This window comes from Xenopus laevis, chromosome 6L (genome assembly GCF_017654675.1).
Source record: "Xenopus laevis strain J_2021 chromosome 6L, Xenopus_laevis_v10.1, whole genome shotgun sequence".
Lineage (NCBI taxonomy): Eukaryota > Metazoa > Chordata > Amphibia > Anura > Pipidae > Xenopus > Xenopus laevis.
In genome coordinates, this window is record NC_054381.1 from 74,065,065 (window position 1) to 74,091,128 (window position 26,064).

The 26,064-nt window shown below is 41.4% G+C and overlaps 1 protein-coding gene across 1 annotated transcript in view; it reads left to right on the forward strand.

The window, feature by feature from the left end:
* Positions 1–26,064, forward strand: part of ropn1l.L (rhophilin associated tail protein 1-like L homeolog) — a 38,910-nt gene that overhangs the window by 1,640 nt on the left and 11,206 nt on the right. Inside the window, exons 2-4 of the mRNA NM_001096022.1 lie at positions 900–1,044; positions 6,063–6,186; positions 24,580–24,741. Of these exons, the coding sequence (NP_001089491.1) occupies positions 914–1,044; positions 6,063–6,186; positions 24,580–24,741 (417 nt within the window). The 5' untranslated portion in view covers positions 900–913. The remainder of the gene's footprint in view (positions 1–899; positions 1,045–6,062; positions 6,187–24,579; positions 24,742–26,064) is intronic.

Genomic DNA, 26,064 nt, shown 5'->3' on the forward strand with positions numbered 1-26,064 from the left:
AGCATAGGGAAGGCAGAACAGAGCAGGAGACAGGAATCAGGACCAGTCTAATATGTACTACATACAGTGACACAGTGCTGGTGCGCATTAGCATTTTGAATAAAGTGTGAATAGGAGAACAATATGGCAGTTTCAATCTGGGTCTCAGGTGTGAACAGTACAGGCCTTTAGGGGAGTGAACAATTGAGGTGTCACAAGTGTGAACAATACAGGGGATTAGTTTGAATTTGAGGTTTAGACAATGCAGGGGCCAGTTAAATCTGTAGTGATACCTTTTAAATCTTACATATGGTAGACACAGCAGAAAGACTTTGATGTGGAGGGCCACACATGCGGCCCGCTGGCCGCCAGTTGGACAGCCCTGGCATAAGAGATCATTTCTACTATGTATGAATTAGATTCAAGATGAAGTAATGCAAATGGCATGCAAATTGTGTGACTGGACACAGTCTTTCCATAAATGAGTAGGAATACTGATTAACAATTTTATTTTAGCATCTACCTTGAATTCCTTTGCTTAAACAGTGTATTTTTATAAGTCTGTCTTGTAAAACTAGTAGTTTGTACTGTCACTAAGGGTGATTGCTTACTAAGCAATCTGTCATTTGTGGGAAATGTGTATTACGAGGGGTTGACAAATCACTTGAAGTCCCTTTGCACAAATCACCCTGTGTGCCGTCACCCTAAATATTTTGAATCAGACCTGCTTTCGTTCTACTTAAAAAGCCTGTTTTGCTGCTTACATGCCGAATGCATTTGTTTCTTCTCTGTCTCTCTCTTTCTTGCTTTAACATAGGGTGATTTGGAGTGACACTTTTTATCACCATCAAGAAGGTGTCGTCAGTCTTTTGTGTACTTTACTACCTACATTGTTTATGATTATTGTTTTTGCTTTTCAGAACTTTATGTAGTCATGCCTCCTCCAGAAACAATGTTCTGCGCCCAGCAAATAAATATCCCACCAGAGCTCCCAGACATTTTAAAGCAATTCACAAAAGCTGCTATAAGGACCCAACCTCATGATTTGCTTCAGTGGTCAGCCGCGTAAGTCTTCTATTAGAATTTATTAAATAAATGTTCTAAATATTACTGTTAGTTGGATGGGTTTGGGCCAAAGCAGTGTTCCGTGTTTATGTAGGAGGTGGGATGCAGATCTAACGTTTAATAGTGCCTTTCCCTGTTCTGCCCATACCCCACTCCCAATGTTAGTCTGTTTTTGGCATCATAAGAGGGGGGTGAGTCAGATGAAGGGTTTTAAACCAACCAGTTAGGCAAAGGATGGTACTGGGTGGGTTAGGGTAAGGAACAGGTTGGAAAATTCCCAACCTGCACATCACTGTATGGTTTGGCTAAACATATAGAGACATATTTTTCAGGGTAGTTGGTATTGTTGGGTCCTATGTATGTATTTATTACTTCAATGAAGTAATAAATACACACATCCATATTGTTTAACTAAACCCTCCACATGTTTATGAAGGTATAACCCAGCATGCAGGCTAGTTGATTAATTATTCATGCATGGTGGTAGCTAGTGGTTTGGTGGTTTTGGAAATGGGAGAATACATTCTTAATCTAAATTCCCCGAATTAGTAACTGCTTAGTTATCATAACTACATTTGCCCTTTCTTACTAAACAGGCATCCAAACAATCTGGTCTTCACAAATAAATCATTCAACAACCCCTCTTAAAGGAGAATTAAACCCTAAAAATGAATATGGTTAAAAATGCCATATTTTACATACTGTAATTATTGTACCAGCCTAAGGTTTCAGCATCTCAATAGCAGTAATGATCCTGGAGTTCAAACTTGTCACTGGGGGGGTCACCATCTCGAAAGCTGTCTGCGACACTCACATGCTGAGTGGGCTCCGAGCAGCTGTTAAGAAGCTAATCTTAAGGGTTGTTGCAAATTTATAACCAGAAAATTAGATTTGTCTGTAATTTAAGTTGATGCTATAGGGCTGATTATTACATTCTGATGCTAATTGCACTGGTTTCTGGTCTGACATGTAGTAATTATATGTATTAAGTTTTAATAAGTCTTATATTGTGACACTTATATTCTGTATAAACAGTATATTGTGAGTAGGCCCCTAAGCCAAGTAATGGACAGTAGCAAAGAGCATGTGCAGTGAATCAGCAAAAAAGAAGATGGGGAGATACTGGGGCATCTTTGGAGGCACAGATATTCTCTGCTAAAGGGTTGTGGGTGCCTTGGGCTGGTACAGAAGCTCAAAACATAATGTACGAAATAACAAATGTACAACATTTCTAGCCTACTTCTTTATTTAGGTTTTGTCCTGTAGATTTCCTAACTCTGTTCCCTTATATAAAATAATACCTTTCTGTGGAGATAGCGCATTTGCCTACCTCTTAGTCTCAAGGAAGGCCCTCTTGTCACAATTTCAGTTTATCAAATATTTCCTTGTTACAGTTAAATTGGGTTGATGTACCCAAGTTCATCCCCTCCAAATGAACCCCAGTGCAAAGTTGAGGTGGATCACTCGGCTTGTTGAGTGATCCACTGACCTTTCCCTTGTTAATTAAAGGAGAACAGAAGCTCAACAAAGAATTATACTAGAAATTGTGCATCTTATGTTTAGGCTTCTTCACCAGACAAGGCCACCACAACCCTTTAGCAGTTCTGTGCCACTGAAGATGACCCAGTAGCTGCTGTCTGTTACATAAGCTAAGAGACTGTCTCACAATATACAATACATATATAACATAACGGTAGCTCAGAGCATGTGAAATGTCACTGCCATGCAAAAGATGGCGTAGCAAGATCAAAAGACGGGGAGGTGCTGTGGGCAACATTGAATGCATGGTTGAAATCATGATTTTTTTTCTTTTCTTCTACAAGCACATTTTTTCTTTGTTATATGTGCCTTATTTATTTATTTTTTTTTGAAGTACAAAGTGTCCATTTTTCTCAAGGTGTAGGAAAAACAAACCAATGACCTAATAGGTTGATATCTTTGGCTACAAAGAGTAACTGTGCAGCTGGCATCCCTTGTTTTGTGGATAGGTTTCCAGGGACTACAGCAGTCGTGGAAGAAATCAATAAAGGCATGGTTCAGTAGTTATTGTCCTTGATCCTCTCTTAATCCCCCCCCCACATTTAAAAAGAACAGTTTACTCCAACATTTCTTCCCAGCTACTGATTGGTTGCATTGTTTCGCTTGGTTTAATTCCTTTTTGAAGGAGTCTTGCCAATTCTAGAATAAGGTATATGATGATTGCTAAGATTCCACATGATACACAGTCACACTTTTGACTGTCCAGACGAGTCACTTCCCCCAGGATTATGGGGAACTGGGAGAATAATGCGAAAAGGAGGATTAAGAATGATCATAATCCAACGGTCTTCTATCTGCTCCATTTCAATTGCATCGAGGTACTAGGCAGGGATGTCCCCTGTCACCATTTCTATTTGCCTTAGCCATTGAACCCTTGGCTATTGCCATCCGGGAATCTCAACAAATTTCTGGCTTAGCCCTCGGCCCAATTACCGAAAAAATCTCCTTGTATGCGGACGACATGTTAATATATCTCGCCGACACCCAAGGTTCCCTTTTGGCTCTGCTCACGTTGGTAGGGCAGTTTGGCGTATTTTCGGGCCTTAAAGTCAACTGGAATAAATCCATACTCTTTCCAATCGACAAACAACCTACTCCCCTTCTCCCCCCCAATGTAGAGCTCACGTGGGCGCAGGAATTTAAGTACCTGGGTCTGAATATACAAAGGGACCTGTCCACCTTCGTACAGATCAACCTCAATCCAATACTTACAAAACTAGAGGCCGACCTTCGAGGCTGGGCAAATCTCCCACTTACAATGTGGGGGAGAATAAATCTTATCAAAATGGTATACCTCCCCAAAATCCTATACCATTTACACAACGCTCCAATCCATATTCCCAACTCGGTGTTTAAAAAAATCAATCATCTCATTCTCCCCTTTATATGGAACCAAAAAGTACCACGACTGGCCTGGGAAAAGTTGACAGCTGATAAAGAAGGGGGAGGCATGGCCCTGCCCAACTTCCACCTATATTACCTTGCATCCCAAATCTATTACCTACACTGGTGGCTTCATCCTGACCCATACAACCCCAACATGGCTTTGCAAGCCAACATAGCGGGGTCACTAGAAAGCCTTAAGAATCTACCGTATCGCAAGCTCACAGACGTGGGCAACTTACCCTCCTCTATCACTACACCCCATAAAGCTTGGTGTCAAGGACTGAAACAGCTTAAAAAACAACCCTTGCGTCTGATTTCCTCCCTCCCATTATGGGGCAATGCCAATCTTCCACATTTTCGGAATCTAGACGACTTTCTATATTGGCCACAACGGGGTATCAAATTTCTGGGAGACCTTCTAATAAATAACACATTCCTGTCGTTTCAAGAGCTCCAGGACAAATGTGCTCCACTTCACACTCCCTTGTTTAGATACTTCCAAATCCGTCAACTATTCAGGGCACAGTTTGGAACTCTTTCCCCGGTGTTGACTACATTGGCAATGGAAGAGTCCCTGGCGGTAGGGCAACCCACCAAACTGATATCTAAACTCTACCACAACTTATTAGCAAGTATCCCCCCTCCATTCCACAAGGCACAAAGTAAATGGCAATTACTTGTACCAGAGCTCACCCAGGAGGACTGGGAGGAAGCGACAGAGTCAATATATATCGGCTTAATATCCGTGAGAGATAAACTGATTCAATACAAAACATTCCATCAGGTATATACAACCCCAATGAAACTTAAGGCTATGGGTAAAGGAAATAACGACAATTGCCCTAGATGTGGTGAAATGGCAGCAAACTTCTTACACATGATCTGGGCCTGCCCGATAATAAAAGCCTATTGGTCTCTGGTAATGACTGCCCTAGCAACTACCCTAGATTTTCCACAGGTGAACTCACCTCAGGTATGCCTACTGGGGATAGTGGACCAATTAGTACCTACTGTCCCTGCAAGAACTAGGTTTCGAGTTTTGTTATACTATGCTAAAAAATGTGTTATTATGCATTGGATGGGGCCCACCCCTCCCACCTTGGACTCCTGGATAAAATTAGTCGACGAGGCTATTCCCATGATTAAGCTTACGCATGAAACAAGAGGCACAAACCGTAAATTTGATAAGATATGGAGCCCATGGTGGGAGTCAGGGCCGGGCTTGCGATCAAGGGATGCAAGGGAATAAAAGGCCCTCTGATGACTCTGACACAATTAAGGCAGTGGTATGATCCAAAAGAGAGAACGAATATGTACCAATTACGCTACAATAACGACATCGACACAAGATTGTAATAAAACTGTTTACTGTTTGTAAATGTTTTATATGTTTAAACGAATAAAGCATTACCTTTAAAAAAAAAAAAGAATGATCATAATCCACAATGATTCTTATATTTTATTTCCATTAATAATTACCTAAAGTAATTTAACCCCTAATGTTTAAATTTACAAGTTTTTTGCACATTTGGTGCACGTTTCAGGGACCATACACATTTTTCCCTTTTTAAAGCAAATTGAAGACATTTTTCTATGTAACTCTGCAGTGGAATCACATGGCATTAATGTGCATATGGATTTGCTACTGAACTGAGAAAAATTGCATTATAAAAATTTGAAAGAAAAATTATGGCAATTGTGTGTGTTTTTTTTCCATATCAAAATGATACGTATATAATTGTGCAAAGCACAGTATAACCATTATCAGGATAAAAATATTCTGACACTGTTGCATCGTAATTAAAACAAAAAAATAATGAAAATATATTTTCATTAGGATACATAGTAACCCTGAATTTTGCACTTTGTCTATAACCGTGATTTTTGAACATTTCATACTGTTTCATTTTAGGGGTTTTTCCTAGTTAGAACTTTTTACTTAACTTACGAAACCAGTAATTGAGCATTTTATAGTGGTCCCAGATAAATACTGTGTTCTATAATTCAGTTATTACTTGCCAAGGTATGTTTGTTAACTTTTTACATGTAGTTATGTAGTATAAGTAACTCAAAATATCATCTTCTTTTTACAGATATTTTGACAGTTTATCAAAAGGAGAGCCTTTACCTGTAAAAGACAGGGTTGAATTGCAAGTGGCCACTCAAAAGACAGACAGTGGATTAACTCCTGGACTTCTAAAGGTTCTCAATAAACAGGTGAGCTGCCATTTAACAGTCCTGGATTCTAAAACTATTTGCAATAAAGGTGATTAGCACATGATTAAATTAAGAAATTCATCATTTTTGCTTGTTTTTCTAACTGGTGTATTTTCCACTGTATACTACAAAATGTATTAAGCAACCTCATTGTGCTAGAAAAGATTAATTAAAACTGCCAAATATAAATGTAAATATTTTTTTACACAGACATACCTGATTTTATAGATTAAAAAGGAACTTTGCTTTCCATAATTGGTCCCAGAATCCACCACTTCACTATGTAACAAAGTGAGGGTTCTTTTTAATATGTGGAATCAGGTTTGTCTTTGTATAATTTAGATAATTGTAAAAATATATAATTTTTTTGTTTATCCACCTTTTTTACATAAGCCCACTAAATAAGCTCAGGTCAAAAAGCGGGGGATATTTTCCCTTTTATTTTAAGCAAGTAATTTAGAGCATGTTGCTGTCTAGTTGCTATAAACTATGTATGTGGTGTTTATACAAATGGCCTGTAGGTGTCACTGTGCACATGAGTTGTGCTGTGCATGCACAGTACTTTCTATACAGCTTAGGGTGTTAGAGTGAAGCTACTGTTGATGTGCACTGGCTGCATGAACCTGCTAATAAAGCACTGTTATCACTCTACTCATCCTTGGCTACCAAAACACAACAATGTGACCAAAAGTATCCAGACATCCCTTCTAAAATCGCATGTCCTATCACATGTGTTTTATTGGCAAACAGCTGCAAACATACAGAACAGCACCTTGAACAAAACTGAAGTGCAATAAGTGCACTACCATTGGACTATTTAGCAGTGTGAACTACAACATCTGGCAGCTTGATAATGGAGTGAGGGTTTTCAGGATGAAAGTTTTCTGCCTGAATTCATAATCGTGACTATAATGTTTTGTGAATGAGTTATTATTGACTGGGCTGGGTGGGGCTGTAAACAAAGTTTAGCCTGCAACCCATTAACCCTTTAAGTGCCACCTCACGTAGAATGTACGTTCTGTGGGAATGACACTTGAAATGCCACAGAACGTAGATTCTACGTTCTGCAGCATTTCAGGGTTAGGGAACAGAGGAGCGGCTTTTCAAGCCGCTTGCTCCTTTCCTTTTCGTTCCCCTGCCCCCAGGCCACGAGCAGAGGCTGGGAACGAGTGGCCCCTGAGGTGCGATCGCCCAGGGGCCCCAAGGCAGCAGCAGGCACGTGCAATATATGTGCCCTGCTGCTGCCTGCACTTTCAGAACGGAGGAGCGACTTGTAAAGTCACTCGCTCTGTTCTTAGTGCTATCCTCGGGTTCCCCAGCCCCTAGGCAACGAGCCTAGGTGAAGAACAAGGGGCCCCTGGGTCGCGATTGCCCAGGGGCCCCTAGGCAGCAGCAGGCACGTGAAATCTACGTGCTCTGCTGCTGCCTGCACTCTGTGAACAGAGGAGCGGCTTGTAAAGCTGCCTGCTCTGTTCAGACTCATTCCCCAGCCCCCAGGCAACAAGCCTAGGCAGGAAATGAGTGGCCCCTGAGGCTCTATAGCCCAGGGGCCCCAAAGGCAGCAGCAGCACGTGCAATGGACGTGCTATGCTGCTGCCTGCACTTCCTGGCCGCTAAGCTCCGCCCCTTTTACCGGATAATCAGAAGAGGACGGTGCCATCTCTGCCTGCAGCTCTCCTGGACGATCTGGACACTACTACACCCAGGTTAGTGCCCATCCACACACACACAAACACACACTTATTTTCCCATTACACACTTACATTCACACTTACACACAATCACATACATTTTTGGGGGATCAGGGGGGTCACACACATTCACAGCACCCCCACACGCTTGCACACGCACACAACATGCAATTGGTCAGTTGTACACACACATACACACTTACACTATCAATCAGCAGCTGAACCAGTGTGTACTGTTAGTACAGGGAACGGAGCGGACCCCCTTGGCCCGTGCAAGCCTGCAATATATATATATATATGCTGCATGGGCTTTTGGGACACGATTTTAAATTAAATTGATTTGAACCGTGCCCATCCTAAATAACTTTTACTATTGTGCACCATTGACTTTTGACTTTTGATTTTTGCCTAAATTATCGGTTTTTGCAGCTTCGTCTTTTACTATTTATTCATTTATCAAGCCTATATCAGTTGCTACCGCCCAAAGTATGATGCTGCATATACTGTAGGGCTTTTTGGATTTTAACTCTTTCACCCTGATATGGCGGCTGGCGGAGCAATAGAACCCATGCAATTAGTTAATATGTGTGCCCTGGAAGGATTAGAAGATCGTTTGAATAGATTCAATAAATATGAGTCAATGCTGGGGGATGTGGATCTAGATGAGGAAACACCTGATGAGGTGCCCACATTATTTAGAACACTTGAAAAACAGATGTCACGAGAACTGTTATTATGTTGGGACATACTTACCTTGGAGAAATATATCTCCTCAGGGTGGATACCCAGGGGACTGAGGATAAAAAAGTTTCCCACTTTTGCGAAGGATGATACGGACTTTGCGAATAAATGGAATAGTGTGTTATCGAAATGTTCAATGGAACTAATGGGACTTATTATTGATTATAAAAAACAGGACCTCCTTAATACCAGGGAGGAGATCAAGGGGTCCCAACACCAGTTAAAGATGACGGACAGAGTGCCGGAATTTGAGGGGTTTGATACCCAATTAAAGACCTATTTACAGAAGCTTGAATCCACAGTGAGTGCCCGGAAAAAATGAAAACTTAGGAGGGACAAGAGGGACTATGAGAGTAATATGGTATACCTGTGGAACAAACCCAGACCCATCCTGAAACCTAAACATAAAAATAAAAACAAATCTAGGAGTCAGAATTCTAGCAAATCTGTGTCCTTTTCAAGTGTCTCTAGTGATTCAGGTGATGAAACTTCGTTTTGTGCTGATGATTTGGAAACGACCTCTTTGCGGACTACTAGGAAGAATCCGACGGAAGCGGACCTGGAAGACTTGGGCACAGGCGACATCCCCAGGAAGGCAAAAAACTACCAAGGTCAGGACCTGTTCCCGAAACGCAAAAAAACGGGGAAGGATTGGCCAAAACGGAGCAACCAAATGGAAAGAAGACCAGAAGAGGAGGGAGGAGGAAACGGAGACAGGAGATACGGGCTAAGGCCGAACACGGCGAGGAAGGACAGGACTTATTAAATGTGGTGAATATTTCTTCAGTTACCTTGACTTTACCCCAAATACGTGTTTTGAGCCATGGTTTATCCTTTGCACCCACACATCATTTTAGTTTGTTCAATACACTACTAGATGTGAATCGGCTAGTACGTAAATTAACCCTTCGGAGACACTTTGGTCCATGTGGATCAGGCACGGCTGAGGTAGCTGAGCCCCAAAGGTTTGCTAGTGGGTCAGATCCCAAGAACTTATTGTCCACGTTCCGGGAACATTGTTGTTTGGTAGATTTAGATACATTAAGACATGAGAGTATGGAAGATGCCCAAAACACAGATGTTGTAGTGGAGAGAGTGGCCTTGCCTAAGGATAAAAAGATGCCTTCAAATTTTTACCCCTTACAGTCCAGATGCACACCAATGGACATTTTTCAGGACCTCGTTGAGAAAGATCTGAATAGATTAAGTTCTTTGAAATCTAGAGGGGGTCCTGATAATGTGACCAAGGAGGAGAAGTTAGCTATCCAATCATTAAGAGACAACACTGATATTACAATTAGGCAAGCGGATAAGGGAGGGTGTGTGGTGGTACTAAATACAGCTGACTACTTGTTGGAAGCTAGGAGACAATTGGGTGATACAGACACCTATCTATCCCTCCCCTCTAATCCACAAAAAGAATATGCTGAGCTTGTTAAAGGTCTGGTTTCCTATGGAGTCTCGTTAGGGGTGGTGGATTCTCGGGACACTGATTATTTAGTCAGAACTAATCCGGTGGTCCCGATTTTCCACCACCTCCCCAAGATACACAAATCGATTACGTCCCCAGAGGGAACGCCAATAGTGGCTAGTATAGGGTCAGTTAATGAGGGATTGTCAGTCTGGGTGGACACATGTCTAAAACCTTTAGTCCCACAATTGGACTCCTATATTAGAGATTCCGGACACTTACTAGAGAGATTGTCCACTTTAAAATGGGGTGACACCTATACATGGCTTTCCATGGACGTTAAGTCATTATATACAATCATTTCACATGATTTGGGCCTTTTAGCGATTGCAGATATTCTCAACAATACACATACTTACACTAATGATCTAATTCATTATACACTTTTGGTTTTGGAGTTTTTACTTACGCACAACTTTTTCTATTTCGACGGGGGGTTCTACCTCCAGAGACGTGGGACCGCTATGGGTGCTTCCTTTGCCCCCACCTATGCCAATCTCTTCATGGCCTGGTGGGAGCGGTCCCGCGTCTATGGATGTGATAACCCTTTTCATGAACACATTTTATGGTATGGTCGCTATATAGACGACCTCTTATTTATTTGGGATGGCCCTGAGGAATCAATCAGGGATTTTCACACGTACTTAGATGATAATCAATATAATTTACATTTTACACTTGAATTCAACAAATCAGAGATCAACTTTTTAGATCTCACACTAAGGGGAGACACATGTAGTGGTAGAATTGAATCCACTGTATATAGAAAGCCCACGTCGGGCAACACTATTCTAAGAGCTAACAGCTGTCACCCCAGACATATTGTTCGGGGGATACCATATAGTCAGTTTGTTAGATATAGGAGGAACTGCAGTCGGGACCATACTTTTGAGGAACAAGCCAGACACTTGGGAGACAGATTACATAGGCGAGGGTATACAAGAGATATGATAAAACAATCCTGCGAAAAAGCTAGCAGGTATTCCACTGGGGACAGGTCTAATACACAAAATACCTCAATCAACAACAAAGACTCAGACAGAATTAATGAAAGAGAAAAAATTTATTTCATTACTGAGTTTAGTGAGGAATACGGAGTTTAGTGAGGAATACGGGAGGATCTGTAATATAATTAGGAAACACCTTCCAGTTTTGCATAATGATACGATACTGTCAGAAATCTTGTCCAACACTGATTTGAAATGTGTCCCTAAAAGGGCACCCACGTTGGGCAAAATGTTGGCACCGAGCCTAATAACCTCGGCCCAAAACAGACATAGTGAAAATTGGCTAATCGTAAAAGGCAGCTACAGATGTGGAGCAACCACTTGTAAAACATGTAGGGTCATCTCCACGGGTCCTACCTTTAAATCCAATGTGACAGCAAAGGAATATCGTAATTTCGGCTATTGTAATTGTAACACTAAAGGGGTGGTATACCTTTTGGAATGTCAAAGTTGTGAAAAACAATACGTTGGCCGCACTACCCGTACTCTAAAAGAAAGGATACGGGAACACATACGAGCTATAGATAAACATGATGAGACGTCCCCAATTGGCAAACATTTTGCCCTTTGTTCCAAAAAAGGTGTGAGTGACCTGTCGGTTAAAATCATAGAACAAGTCAAGACACCCCTTAGGGGTGGGGACCTGACACGTTCTCTGGATCTAAGAGAGGCATTCTGGATCCTAAAATTGGAGACCAGAATACCCAAGGGTCTAAATACGAGACATGATATATCCTATTTATATTGATAGCTCAATACTTACCCCATGGCTCTTTGAATACATTTGAATTAGTGTTAATCTATCTGATTATGTGGATCTTGAGAATTTTGATGGCAGATTTTCCACAATCAATTAAAGAGATATATATACAAAAAGATTTCTTAAGATAGACACTTACTATTTGGATATAGATCCATATTTATATAATTTACAAACGACCAGGATTATGAGTTCACACATAGTGCAATATGGGTACAGGGATCTATTTTAACTACCAGTATGTTATTAATTTTTAAGAATACTATTAAGGTTGTTACCTTTGAATGTTGGTTTTACCATTGAAAATTAAAAATTTAAAATAAATTATTTTAACAGTAATATTATGTGTAACCAGCAGGGGTCACCATGCCCTTAGGTATAAAACGTGTCTATGGTGGTTGTGTTGTATGCCTATGATTAAGGGATTGTATCCCGAAACGCGTAGGGCCTTTGATCCCTATTTTTAGCTTGTAATAAAGACTTTTTTCCTCTTCAAGTGCAGTGCCGTCCATTCCTTTGGCACAGTTTGAGTTAAGTGGTGGGGACGCTGCGGACCGAGCACCCCTGAAGAGGAGCAGAAGCTGCTATAGGAGGGGAGGCTGAGCGGTCTCCTAGGAGAGACAGAGACACACTTACACTATGTTGTGTCTTTGTTTTTTTGTTTTTATTGCATCGTCTGTTTTTTTTGCCTGAAAAAACAGTTTTATTGCCATTGCGAATAGCGTATTTGCTAATTGCACTGCGCAATACCTTTTGTATGTTATTCATTTGTACTATTTTCATTTGGGTGTCTCTGTATGCCACCTTGTTTGGTAAATCTTTTCATATCAGGCATCAAACTGTTCAGTACAGCCCTGGCGTTCATATTTAGGATGACTTTTGCTGGTACGTTGCAAAATGTGGGGTATATAATGGGGTAAAATGCTTGCTTTGTGACTATTTTCAGAAATTTCATAAAAAGCGTTATGTTAAGCATTGCTTTGCAGTTTGGTAGTTTGCAGTAGAAAGATGTAAATACTTGCTTTCGATCCATCTGAATGTGTACTTTCGGAAAATATATGGTTTTCTAGGGTCTTCATACTGTTAGGGGGTCTTATGGTGCATAATGCACATACCAGGTGCTTGTATTGTAGCAGTCAGAGTGTCATATGTGAAAATTCATATGTACTATTTTCATTTGGGCGTCTCTGTATGCCACCTAGTTTGGTCAATCTTTTCATATCAGGCATCAAACTGTTCAGTACACCCCTGGCGTTCATATTTAGGATGACTTTTGTTGGTACGTTACAAAATGTGGGGTATATAATGGGGTAAAATGCAAGCTTTGTGACTATTTTCAGAAAGTTAAAAAAAAAAGCCTTATGTTTAGCATAGCTTTGCGGTTTGGTAGTTTGCAGTAGAAAGATGTAATAACCTGCTTTAGATTCGTCTGAATGTGTACTTTCAGAAACTATATAGTTTTCTAGGGTCTCCATACTGTTAGGGGGTCTTATGGTGCATAATGCACATACCAGGTGCTTGTATTGTAGCAGTCAGAGCGTCATACGTGAAAATTCATTTGTACTATTTTCATTTGGGTGTCTCTGTATGCCACCAAGTTTGGTAAATCTTTTCATATCAGGCATCAAACTGTTCATTACAGCCCTGGCGTTCATATTAAGGATGACTTTTGCTGGTATGTTACAAAATGTGGGGTATATAATGGGGTAAAATGCTTGCTTTGTGACTATTTTCAGAAATTTCATAAAAAGCGTTATGTTTAGCATTGCTTTGCGGTTTGGTAGTTTGCAGTAGAAAGATGTCCTTACCTGCTTTAGATTTGTCAGACTGTGTACTTTCGGAAAATATATGGTTTTCTAGGGTCTCCATATTGTTAGGGGCTATCATTGGGTGCTTATGTTGTAGTAGCCAGAGTGTCATACGTGAAAATTCATATCCCCTATGTGGATTTGGGGGTCTCTGTATGCCACATAGTTTGGTAAATCTATGTTTATTGGGTATCAAACTGTTTAGTAGACCCCCAGCATTCATATTTAGGATGCTTTATGCTGGTAATGATACATGGACGATACAATGCTGGAAAGTTTAAGCTTTGAGGCAATTTTCAGGTATTTCACCAAAACTGCCATTTTTGGGAAAGCCTTGCGACTCAGTAGTTTGGAGCAAAAAGGCATGGGTACCCATTTTAGATTTGGTAGAATGTGTAACTTCCAAAAATATATGGTTTTGGGGGTAAACGTATATTTCTGTGTTTTTACCCCACAAAAAATGCAGTAAATGTGTTGATTTTTCATTATTTTCATATTTTTTATCAATAGCACCGGTCACTTTTTTATATTATTACCTCAAGTATTGCGATACAAATGATGTAAGAGGTTCTTTATCAATTATTGGAGCACAGGCACTTTATAAAGTATATTAATGAATTATAATTTTATTTCTAATATTAAATACTAGAAATTGTTAAATTAACCAATATTAGCGTTTATTAGAATTAACAATTGCTAAAATATACACAGAGTTGGTGTAGCGACAATTAATACTTTTAGTCGTATTTATTCAAGTAATGCACTTTACGTCTTTGGTATAAGTTGAGAAATTTATATATCCTCACTAACTGAATGGTGAATGAAAAAGTTGGCCGCTGAAAGAATAAATATATGGTATATAGAGGTGAGGGTTGGTTTTAATCGTTGAAGGCATTTTGCAGTCACGAAGCAAGGTTCTCTTTTCTTTCCTTTTTTCCTTGATTTTTCATTATCTGAAGTTACCCACAGGACTATTTGTATGTGCTAACTTCATTTTGGGGCCTCTAAATGCCAGATACTTTGGTAAACCTATGAACAATGGGCACCAAACTGTTTGGAGGAACCCTGGCAATCATATTTAGGGGGCTATTTCTTGGCACCTAATGATACATGGCTGATATGGTGCTGGGAAGTTGAAGCTTTGAGGCAATTTTCTGATATTTCACCAAAACAGACAATTTTGGGAAAGCCTTGCGACTCAGTAGTATGGAGCAGAAAGGCATGGGTACCCATTTTAGATTCAGTAGAATGTGTACTTTCCAAAAATATATGGGTTTGGGGGGTAAACATATATTTCTGTGTTTTTACCCCACAAAAATGCAGTCAATGTGTTGATTTTTAATTAGCTGAAGTTATCCACAGGACTATTTGTATGCGCTAACTTCATTTTGGGGCCTCTAAATGCCAGATGCTTTGGTAAACCTATGAACAATGGGCACCAAACTGTTTGGAGGAATCCCGGCAATCATATTTAGGGTGCTTTTTCTTGGTACCTAATGATACATGGGTGATATAGTGCTGGGAAGTTGAAGGTTTGAGGCAATTTTCAGATATTTCACCAAGACCGACAATTTTGGGAAAGCCTTGCGACTCAGTAGTTTGTAGCAGAAAGGCATGGGTACCCATTTTAGATTCGGTAGAATGTGTCCTTTCCAAAAATATATGGTTTTGGGGGGTAAACCTATATTTCTGTGTTTTTACCCCACAAAAAATGCAGTCAATATGTTGATTTTTCATTAGCTGATATATTATTCAAATTGCAGGTGAGTGATTGCTCACCAAAGTTAATCACATCTCAAAGGAGATAATTAACTGATTAAAATACAACTGTCACTTAAATTAAAGTGCACTTAAATATGGAGTGTGAGGATTGTCTGAACAGAAACCAGGTCTGGGGATACTGAGCAAAGTACCCCATCTATTGCCCACTGGTCAGCAAATTCTTTCAACGGACCAGTAAACACTGCTTGGGTGTACTCTGCTCGGATGCGGGAACGCACCAGCACTCGGAACAAGACCTCTGCTGGCAGAGGATTCCCACCTTCCAAACATTGCTTTCTAGATCTATGGATGACTAATTTAGCTAAAGCCAGGAGCAAGTTGGAGAGAAGGTCTTTCTCTTTATTGTCCCGGGATACTGGGCGTCCAAAAATATAAACATGAGGGGAAAAGTGTAACCAGAACTGCAGGTAAAGCTTCCTCAAAAGAGCCAATAGAGGTTGCAGTCTGGCACACGTAAAATAAGCATGAAACACAGACTCTCCTTTGCCGCAGAATGGACAAGCAGCTGGGGAGTCTGTAAAACGAGCTAAATACTCTCCCATGCTCAATTCAGCACTTTCCAACTCAAGTCTCCAGTGGGTCTAGGCACCAAACTGGAATAAAGAGCTTGCCACTGAGGTCTTTCACCATCATTAAGCACACGTCTCCAGATGGTATCATAGCGGGAGATGAGGGCAAGGAAGTGTACAGTTTGAAGCATTAGAGAGTACAACAGCTTTCTTGTTATATCATGAAAGCGTGTCAATGGAAAATTCTCCAACTGGCTCAAGTTGGGGGAAGGAGGTGCTTGGGGGGATTGACGGGTATTAGGTGCTATTGTTATGTCTGGAGGTGAGGAGTTCCAAGGTGGACGTGGATCTCCAGCATGTAAAACCCCATCAATCAGGTGTGAGAATCAGGAGAGATTGTGTCCTTGATTTCCTTGAGCAGACGGTGTGGAACCCTAGTGGTGAGGAATCCCATGCGTTGCATAACTGCTTGGGAGTCCACCCAATCTGATTTCTCAAAATCCAGGAGATCTCCAACTCTGGTTAACCGAACCTGGCAAAGGCAACGGCGGATGCTGATGGATTCTAACATCCTAGTCTTAAAAGATGGATTGTAAAGTAGGGGCTCATTTAGAATGTCTTCCCCTTAAATGGCTCCTTGCCTTAACATGGATACCATGCTCCAGGTCTTTAGCGTGTCTTGGTAGTAAGCCGGCAGGGTTGAAAGGTTTCTTAGGAAACCCTCAGGTTCAATGATAAACACTTGCCAGTCATATCCCATATTTCGTACCTGGCGATAAAAACTCGATGCTAGAGTACACCACTGTGGAGAAGGATCTGCATACAAGTATCTCTGTATTTGCTGGAGACAGAAGGTGTGCACTTGAGAACGTATACACACGACTCCCTGCCCTCCCTCTTTCAACGGGAGGCTTGAGACACCTGCAGAAACCCAATGCTTTCCTTTCCAGAGAAAGTCCAGTAACCTTCTCTGGATCTTAGCAATGAATTCTTGGGTTGGGCTAAGACATATCAGCCGGTACCAGATCTGAGAGGCCACCAGCTGATTAATCACCAAAGCTCTCCCCCTCATAGAAAGTACTTTAGCAAAACCCTTCCACTTTCCAAGGCGGGTTAGTACACGCTCGTCAAGTTCAATGAAATTCTGTGAGACAGGATACTCCTCAGCTGATAGGTAGACGCCTAAATATTTAATGATATTACTCTCCCACGAGATGTCACAAAAAGCAGGAGGCAGGAAATCTACCTGTAGAGAACCCTCCAGAAGACCTGAGCTCTTGGACCAGTTGATCCGGGCAGATGAGGCAGCAGCATAGACTTCTTGACACTCTTGTGCCCGCTCAAGATCAACTAGGTCCTGGGCCACAAGAATTACATCATCAGCGTAGGCTGAGAGAACCACCCTCATGGGTTCTTTGAGCACCAGTCCCGTGAGCCTTTTCCTTAAGAGACACAGGAAGGGCTCAATGGCCAGCGAGTACAGTTGTCCCGACAAGGGGCATCTTTGCCGAACTCTTCGTCCAAAGGCCAGAGGTGCAGTCAGAGACCAGTTGATTTTAATTAAACACTCTGCAGAGGCATACATTGTTTTCAGGTAGCCCACAAACTGTGGGGCAAAGCTATAGGCTTGCAGAGTGCCTATAAGATATTGGTGATCCACCCTGTCAAATGCCTTCTCTTGATCCAGAGAGAGAAAAGCAAGAGATAGACCAGTCCTTCTCGCAAAATGTAGTAAGTCTCGGATTAAAAAGACATTATCAAAAATTGTCCAACCGGGGACTGTATAGGATTTGTCAGGATGAATCACCTCTGCCAGCATAGATTTGAGCCTGAGTGAGATAGCATTGGCCACGATCTTATAGTCTGTGCTGAGCAGTGAGACTGGTCTCCAGTTCTTAATAAGACGGAGATCCCCCTTCTAAGGAAGTAGTGATAACACTGCTCGACGACACGAAAGTGTCAACTCACCTTTCTTGAAGGCCTCAGTTAGGACCCTATGGAAATCAGGGCCCAGAGTATCCCAGAAGAACTGGAAGAACTCTATGGTCAGTCCGTCAAGCCCAGGAGATTTATTGTGGGGCATTAAACGGAGTGCTTGAGAGAGTTCATCTAGAGTGATTGGTGTTTCCAACCTCTCTTTTCTCCTCTCACTGACCACTGGAAGCCCATCCCATAGCTCCTCACAGGCATCTGGAGAGATGGGATCTGGAGAAAAAAGGTTTTGATAGAAGGACCGGGCTCTGTCCCGGATAGCCTCCAGATCCTCAAGGGGGGTTCCATCATCCGCAAAAAGGCATGTGATTTGTTTTCGATTCCCCTGCTTCTTCTCCAGAGCATAGAAGAATCGCGAACCACGATCCATATCACAAAGTAACTGCATCCGGCTTCGCACAAAGGCACCACGAGCCTGTCGTTGTTCCATGTTACACAGCGCTTCTTTCCTTTCTAGGTATTCACACTGAAGGGCTTGGTCTTCAGAGCCTGATAGCCTTTGCTCAAGATCAAGCACCTCCCCATTCAGTGCCTCAATCTCTGCATTGCGCTGCCCGCTCACACTTTTGGTATACTCTTGACACAAGAGCTTTAGGTGAACCTTGCCTACATCCCACCACTGGTTCAATGTGGGAAATTCATGCTGAAAGGCCCTCCAGCCTCTCCATGTATCCCGGACTGACTTTGCAAAACCCTCATCTTCTAATAAACTGTTGTTAAAGTGCCAGTAAGCAGCTTTTGGCAGAGATGGTGCGATTGACATTCTCAGGGATACACAATTGTGGTCTGAGAATGGTGCCAATCTAATGGTGCTCGACTGGGCTCGTGACATGAGATGGCTCGATATATATATCTTATCAATCCGGGATTGAGAAATATGACCATCTCTCACCCTGACATAGGTAAAGGCAACAGTCTCTGGGTTCTGTTCTCTCCAGACATCAACCAAGGAGAAATGAGCAACTAGTTCTCGCAAAACTGACTCAGAGGAGTCCCTTTTCTTGGGTACTTTGCAATCTCGAGCATTAAGGGTGTAATTAAAATCACCCCCCTATAATCAAGGCTTCGTCAGAGTCAATTGTCTCCATGTAGGCTGACAAATTTTCAAAGAACCGTGCCCTCTCTGGTCCGGTAGTAGGAGCATACACATTCATTAGATTTTATGTTCTACCTGACTCCCGGACCCGAAGATGCAATAGACGGCCAGGGATGACAGAAGTAGCACTCAGGACCTCTGGCTGGAAGGAATCTGAGAAAAGGGTCACCACCCCACATGATGTCCAAGTGAGGTGATTAAAAAAGACCCTTCCCTTCCACTCCAGATTCCAGTTTGCTTCAAGCTCTGGAGTGGTGTGGGTCTCTTGGAGGAAACTCACAGAGTACCCTCCTTGACGAAGAAAGGAGAGTACCTGAAACATTCGGAAAGGATTCCGACAGCCATTAGTATTAATTGTGCTTATACTCAAGGCCATTACTGAGTCTTAGGAAGTGCTTTAACCTTCATCAAGGTCTGATGAGACAAACATTTTTTGCGAAACTTCATTATACGGAGATATTCCGCTGTTCCATAGTTCTTGGCCTCTTTTATGACCTTAATGTACTGTCTCACAGAATTGATAACTAAAGGCAAATCATGCCACTTCTCTAGAGCCATGTGCAGCTTCTTCTCTAATTTAACACCAAGGGTGCTCTCAAGAAACTTTTTGAGTTCCTCAGCAGGGATGATTGGGGTAGAAGGATTTGCCACTCCTATGTCAACCTCCTCTTCGATGTTCCCCTCATCCATGAGCTCTTCCTGGCTAAGGGATTGATAATCTCCCCTCTCCACTAGAGCATTGAGAATCTCTCCACAAGTTGTTACAGGAAAAGTATCAGAATCACTTTTCTGGAGACCCTGCAATGGCTCAGGTGTTCCCTCAACTTCACTTGAAACACATTTGGAAGTGTTTGACACAGGAGCAACAGAACTAATTAGCTCCCCAGCAACAGGTAGAGCTTTGGAGGCTCGATGGTTAGCCTCTGCCCTCTCCACTACCTCCTGTGCTTTCTGGATGGCAATAACATTTGGGTCAGTTGAAGACAAGGGAGGAGAGATTTTAGCATGAACAGTAGAGGTTGTCTGGCTACCCTCCTCCATATTTACAACTCCACCCTCACCATCCTTCCCAGCAGTTTTATCTACAGGGTCCTGTATGGGGGTTAGCCCAATAGTCTCCCCCTCCTGGAGTGAAATACCCTGAGGTACTAAAAACTGAGGCTGGTTGCAGTTCCCAAATCTCAGCACTTCAGGAACACTGACTGCCCACTCTGCAGGAGTCTCATTAGGTGTCTCTTTACACTCCAAGGGAAGATCTTCCAAATGATTTTGAGGCAGATACTGCACCCCTGACTCTGTGGGGAGGCCAATACTGCCATGTTCAAGGCCATGCAGACCATTAACCTCATTATTCCCCACCTGGTCTGGAGGCAAGAGTGCATGGTCTGACATCAGTTGATCGTGACCAACAGTTGGGCCAGACAATGTCACCACATGAGGAGCAGAAGTTTTGCTGCCCTTTTGACCCTTGGATGGGGGTGCTCCATCATTCACCACTGATGCCCATTCCTCAGGTACCAGCCAGTTTGATTTAAATGTCCTCTTTTTCTTGGCATCTGAAGAGGAAAGGCCACTATCTGCCCCAACCCCCACAGGTGTTGCAATCATGGGTACCCCCACACCCTCAGGGGTGCCCATAACAGGGGTACACTTTTTTGTGGTAGGAACAACTGTGACCCTAGGGGAAGCTTTGACATGTTTTCCCCCCTTCTCTTTTGCCGCAATTGTAAGACATGCTGCAGCCTTAGATGTCTTCAGTGAAGAAGGAGGAGGTTTGGATGTTGTAGAGGTGGGTTGTGTAACAGCCACCTTGAGGTTCTTTAGTGAAGGAGATATCCCCTTTGAGGACCCTGCTGAAATAGTCCCAGCAGGATAAGATGTTTTATTTGAGGAACTGGGAGTAGGAACAGGGGCTGTGGTCTTAATTTGCCCTTTGGGGCAACTCTGGCAAGTGTGCCCCAGGTTCTTGCAAAGGAAGCACCTCACTTCCTCTGTGCTGTAAAAAATCTTATACAGCACCCCTTCAAATGGAACCCCGAAAGACCCCTCAATAGTGTCTTGCCCCCGAGGTAAAAGTAGTTGCACCTGCCTTTTAAAGGAAAGGACGTGCCTCAGTCTGCTCTCCTTACATCCCAGGGGAATTCTAGACATATTTGATTTTAACTCCCCAAGGGCTTGCAGGTGGGGGTACAATAAGTGGTCTTGCAGGAAGGGGGGCACATTAGATAAAATCACCCTTGTGCCCAATCCTTCTAGGGGTTCTACAGGGACATAACTCCCTCCCACTGTGATACCCCTCTGTACCAGAGCATGCACTGCAGTTAGCGTACGGGCAAAGATTATGGCTTTCCCATACATTTTACTTGCTGCCACTACTGCAGAGTGGCCCACCACTTCAGCTGCAGCCTTTATGTAAGCCTCTATGCCATGAGTGCTTGACATTAGACATCTGACCCCATGCTTCCTTGTAAGCTTCTCTACCCCAGCAGTGACTTGGCTTGGGTTGCTGCCAGTAGCTATCGCGTGTGCAAATGTTTTAGCAGGGGTCACATTGGCTGCAGCAGCAGAAGTAGAGGCAATGGGGCTTTTTGACATGGGCTCTGACTGGTGTTTCCTTGCAGAGCTACAGCTGGGTTTTTCTGGTCCTTTTGCTTTAGAAGCCAGAGATGTTTTTTTATAACTTTCCTTTTTATTCCCTCCCATTATTTTACAAAACACCACACAAAAGAAAGCTTTATACTATTGATCAACAAAAAAGTAAGTTTTAAAGTTGAGAAGCTGTGGCAGGGAGAGGGTTAATGTGAGCAGGTGCCTTTGAGCTGCACTGCTGCTGCTGGAAAATATTTTATATTTATACTTATATTAAATCCTTCTGCCTTTAGCTTTCTCTCCTCACAGAACTGAGTGCAAAATCAAAATCCCCACTCAATCTGTACAAAAAGTTGTGGTCACAGCCTCATTGCACCCCCGCCTAATGGTTTTAAAAAATAGTGGTGAGCACAACTTTCCCGTGTTTGTTATAGTTATACAGGAGCAGTGACCAGCTCCATGTTGTAGCTCCCACCCTTCCCAGCTATAGTCAGGTGATCCCACTGGTGTCTAATAAAAGGGCAGCCAAGTTTGGGAGTTTTACTTTGAAAGCAGCAAGTAAGTTGCAGGTAAAACCTAGTCCCTTTGTAAAATGTATAATGAAGCAATAGAATTCTTAATGAATCAGATAAAATTGAGCATAGGACTGGCTATATATGGGATGTCTTTGACGTAGTTGGCCAGCTTAAATATATTGCAATATATGGACAAACAATCCCTGTTTTGTTTAAAGGGTAAGGCATTTTTCAGTAGCAGTATGCACAAATGTCGCTGTCTTAAATATATTGATAATGGGTTGAGTGCAGAGGTCTCCTTTATTTGACTATATGTACAAAAAGTAAACAATTTGTGCTGACACAACAGAAAAATGCAAATGAAAATGACACCCAGGAGCGGGGGAGGGGTAGGGGATCTAACAGTGAGTTTGTAGCCCAGAGCAAGTGAAGGGAACTGGGCTAGGAATCACTCACCTTCAGGGTCAAAAGAAAAATCGATTTTTAGCAAAGAAAATCAACTTAAAACTTCCCAAATTTTACACACCAAGTGGAAACAAAAAATCCTGTCTCAAACAGGGATTTGAATGCTTAATTCAGCACCAAACAGAGAGCTTTCTCCTGTGTGTTGGTTTTTTCAAAAAAATGCAGTAAATGTGTTTATTTTTCATTATCTGAAGTTACCCACAGGACTATTTGTATGTGCTAACTTCATTTTGGGGCCTCTTAATGCCAGATACTTTTGTAAACCTATGAACAATGGGCACCAAACTGTTTGGAGGAACCCTGGCAATCATATTTAGGGTGCTTTTTCTTGGTACCTAATGATACATGGGTGATATGGTGTTGGGAAGTTGAAGGTTTGAGGCAATTTTCAGATATTTCACCAAAACCGACAATTTTGGGAAAGCTTGCGAGTTTGGAGCAGAAAGGCATGGGTACCCATTTTAGATCCGGTAGAATGTGTCCTTTCCAAAAATCTATGGTTTTGGGGGGTAAACCTATTTTTCTGTGTTTTTACCCCACAAAAAATGCAGTCAATGTGTTAATTTTTCAGTAGCTGAAGTAAAGTCCTGGACAATTTGGATGTGCTAACTTCATATTGGGGTCTCTAAATGCCAGGTACTTTGGTAAACCTATGCACAATGGGGATCAAACTGTTCAGTGGACCCCTGGCAATCATATTCAGGGTGCTTTTTCTTGGTAACTAATATAGTGTGTGATATGCGGAGCAGCAAAATAAAACCTTTGAAGTGACTTTTCAAAATTTTGATACATTTTTATAAAAACCGCTACGTTCAGACAAGCTTTGATGTTTGGTAGTTAGGAGTAGAGAGACATAGTTACCCATTTTGGAATCCACAGAATGTGTACTTTCTAAAAATATATGGTTTTCTGGGGTAAACCTACAGTTTCAGGATTTTGTGGCCTTGGAATCTAAAGTATGCCGTTTTCTGCCTTCTGTTTTCAAAATTCGGTAATATACTGCCGGGAGTTTTTGCTGTACAGATGTCCTAAATCTGGCTAAAACTATACATATCTGGTATTGGCACGTTCGAGAAACATGAGGCTTTCCAAATCAGTTGGATTTTCATTCGTAAAATGAAATATTTTTCTGGTATAAATGCATATATTGTGAAAAATAGGATTTTTTGATTTTTTTTTGTATTTAGAGCTATAAATCTTTTTGCAGAGGTGGAAATACATCAACAACTCAGGCAGATTTAGAAAGCTCAGTTTCTCCCAAAAAAAACAATGTATAGTTTCCCTAGGTAAACTATAGGTTTCCTCTCAGAAAATGCCACTAAAGTGAGAGAGCACAAATGTTTCAAAAACGGCTGGCATTTCGCGTAACCAAAATGTGAAATTCTGCTGGCACTTAAAGGTTTAAAAGAGTGTTGTGCTTCTTCAAACCAGCCCCTTCTGTGGGTTTCACACTGGCTACTCAACACTTATTTAGCGAGTCCCTGTCACTTACCAGCAGATATTTAGTGAGGATGAAAGTCAGGCTGCCAATCTAGTGGATTGCATGCTATTTGAGAGCCTCTTCACACCAGTTTAGTCAGACCTTAACCGTAGAGGGATTTCTTTTAAAAAAATATGATGCGTTACTTTGAAAGATCATTGATATTTTCATAATAAACTTCTAATTTGATATGCTTAATTTTAAAAGTAATTCTAAGTATTTATTTTTCTATCACACCTTGTGATTCTGCATAACATTAACACACATGCATTTGTTTTTAAAGCTCTTTGCATTCACTGGTATATGTATTTACAATACCTTAAAATGGTTGTGTTCTTTAAAAAAAAAAAAAAAAAAAAAAAAAAAAGTTCTTCAGCTATTTGTTTTGCCTACAAAAAAAATGGTTTGCTCTGCCTGAAATGCACTGTGATATTTCATTTATTTTATTTGTATTAAATATTAAATTAATACACTTCCTATATTTTAGTTATCATCAAAGATGAGTGTTAAAATTGCTGACCTAAAACAAAAGTGGACAGATCTCTGTTTACCTGAAGAACAGCTACAAAACATCCTGGGACTGGATAACTTTCAGGATGACATCGATTGGCTAAAATTCCTGTCACTTGGCTGCAGTGCTCTAGGAGGGGTACGTTTTCTTCTATAAACCTGTAATAATTTTGCTTTGTACAACTTTAAGTATATAAGTATACTTATATTTGGTTTTTTTTTTGCTATAGAGAACATGAGAATTAATTGCAAAACTGGGATTACCCGTGTACTTAATGTAAACCTTACAACTTTTCGGGGGCGTACCCCTTTGTCGGGTGATCTGTTTAAACACACCAACCACCTTAAATCAGATCACAAATTAACAACACCCATCCATAGAAATGGAACAATTAACCCAAATAACAAAAATGTCCTCAAGGAATAGTATCCAGTACAAAGTATCCAGTACATTGAAATTGTCCATAAGAAATTGGCGTCCATAGTATAGTATAGTATTATAATATAGTTTTCATAGTATTAGATAAATCTAAAAAAAAAAGAATCTAATGCCATCTAAGCTGGGATACCCTATGACCTTTGTCATGATACAGGCCTGTAATAGTTAATAAAACAGGCCAAGGTATCATGAGAAATATTTCTGCCAACATCTAAATCAGACACATAACAGGCCTCTTTTCACTATGGTCAGAGAGGTCAGAGCTGTAATGCCCTCCTCCATGCCCTGGCTGATAAGAGCCATTCCATGGGGAGGGGGAAACCCAAGGAGTGAGAACTTAAAGTTCCCAGCAAGACCCTCAAAGGTTTGCTTAAATATATTTATCCTTACAGAACCCATACCTGTTGTACCAACAGTATAAAAAACTGGTGATGGGTTCAAGGCAATTTCAGATTTCATGACTAAGTTTGGTACTCTGTTTAGTATCTATGGAATCCCTGAGAGAATTAATAACCAATGAATATAATATAATCTCTCTCCTCTGTTCCAATGGAGAGTTATGGTCATTATATTCTTGGTCCAGTTCCTACTCACAGGAGGTCATATAAACTCAAGCTGTGTCCTGCTAGGCCATGCCCCTTGCATTCCTGAGGGAGGGGGGAGTGTGCAGTTACCTGATGCCCCGAAATCACTAATAAATAGTCAGCTCTTCTGACTAAACTTTGGATTTACTTTGGATGACCAATTGCGATTGGAAGTTATCCCGTTTGTTTCCCCTTGCCTCCAGGACCAGGAATTCTATATCTTTGGAGTTAAGTATAGGTTTTCCATGTTTTCCCTTTTATTTTACAACTGTTTGTAATTGTATTATTGAATGTATGACTCTTTTGTAACATCTTTTTGTATATTGCACTGTTATACCTTTTATAATATTAAAGAGAATTTAATAGGATTGTCTTTGATGCTCTAAACAACCTAGCCTGAAAGAGTGTAACTGTGAGCCTTAACCCTCTGCATGCTGAA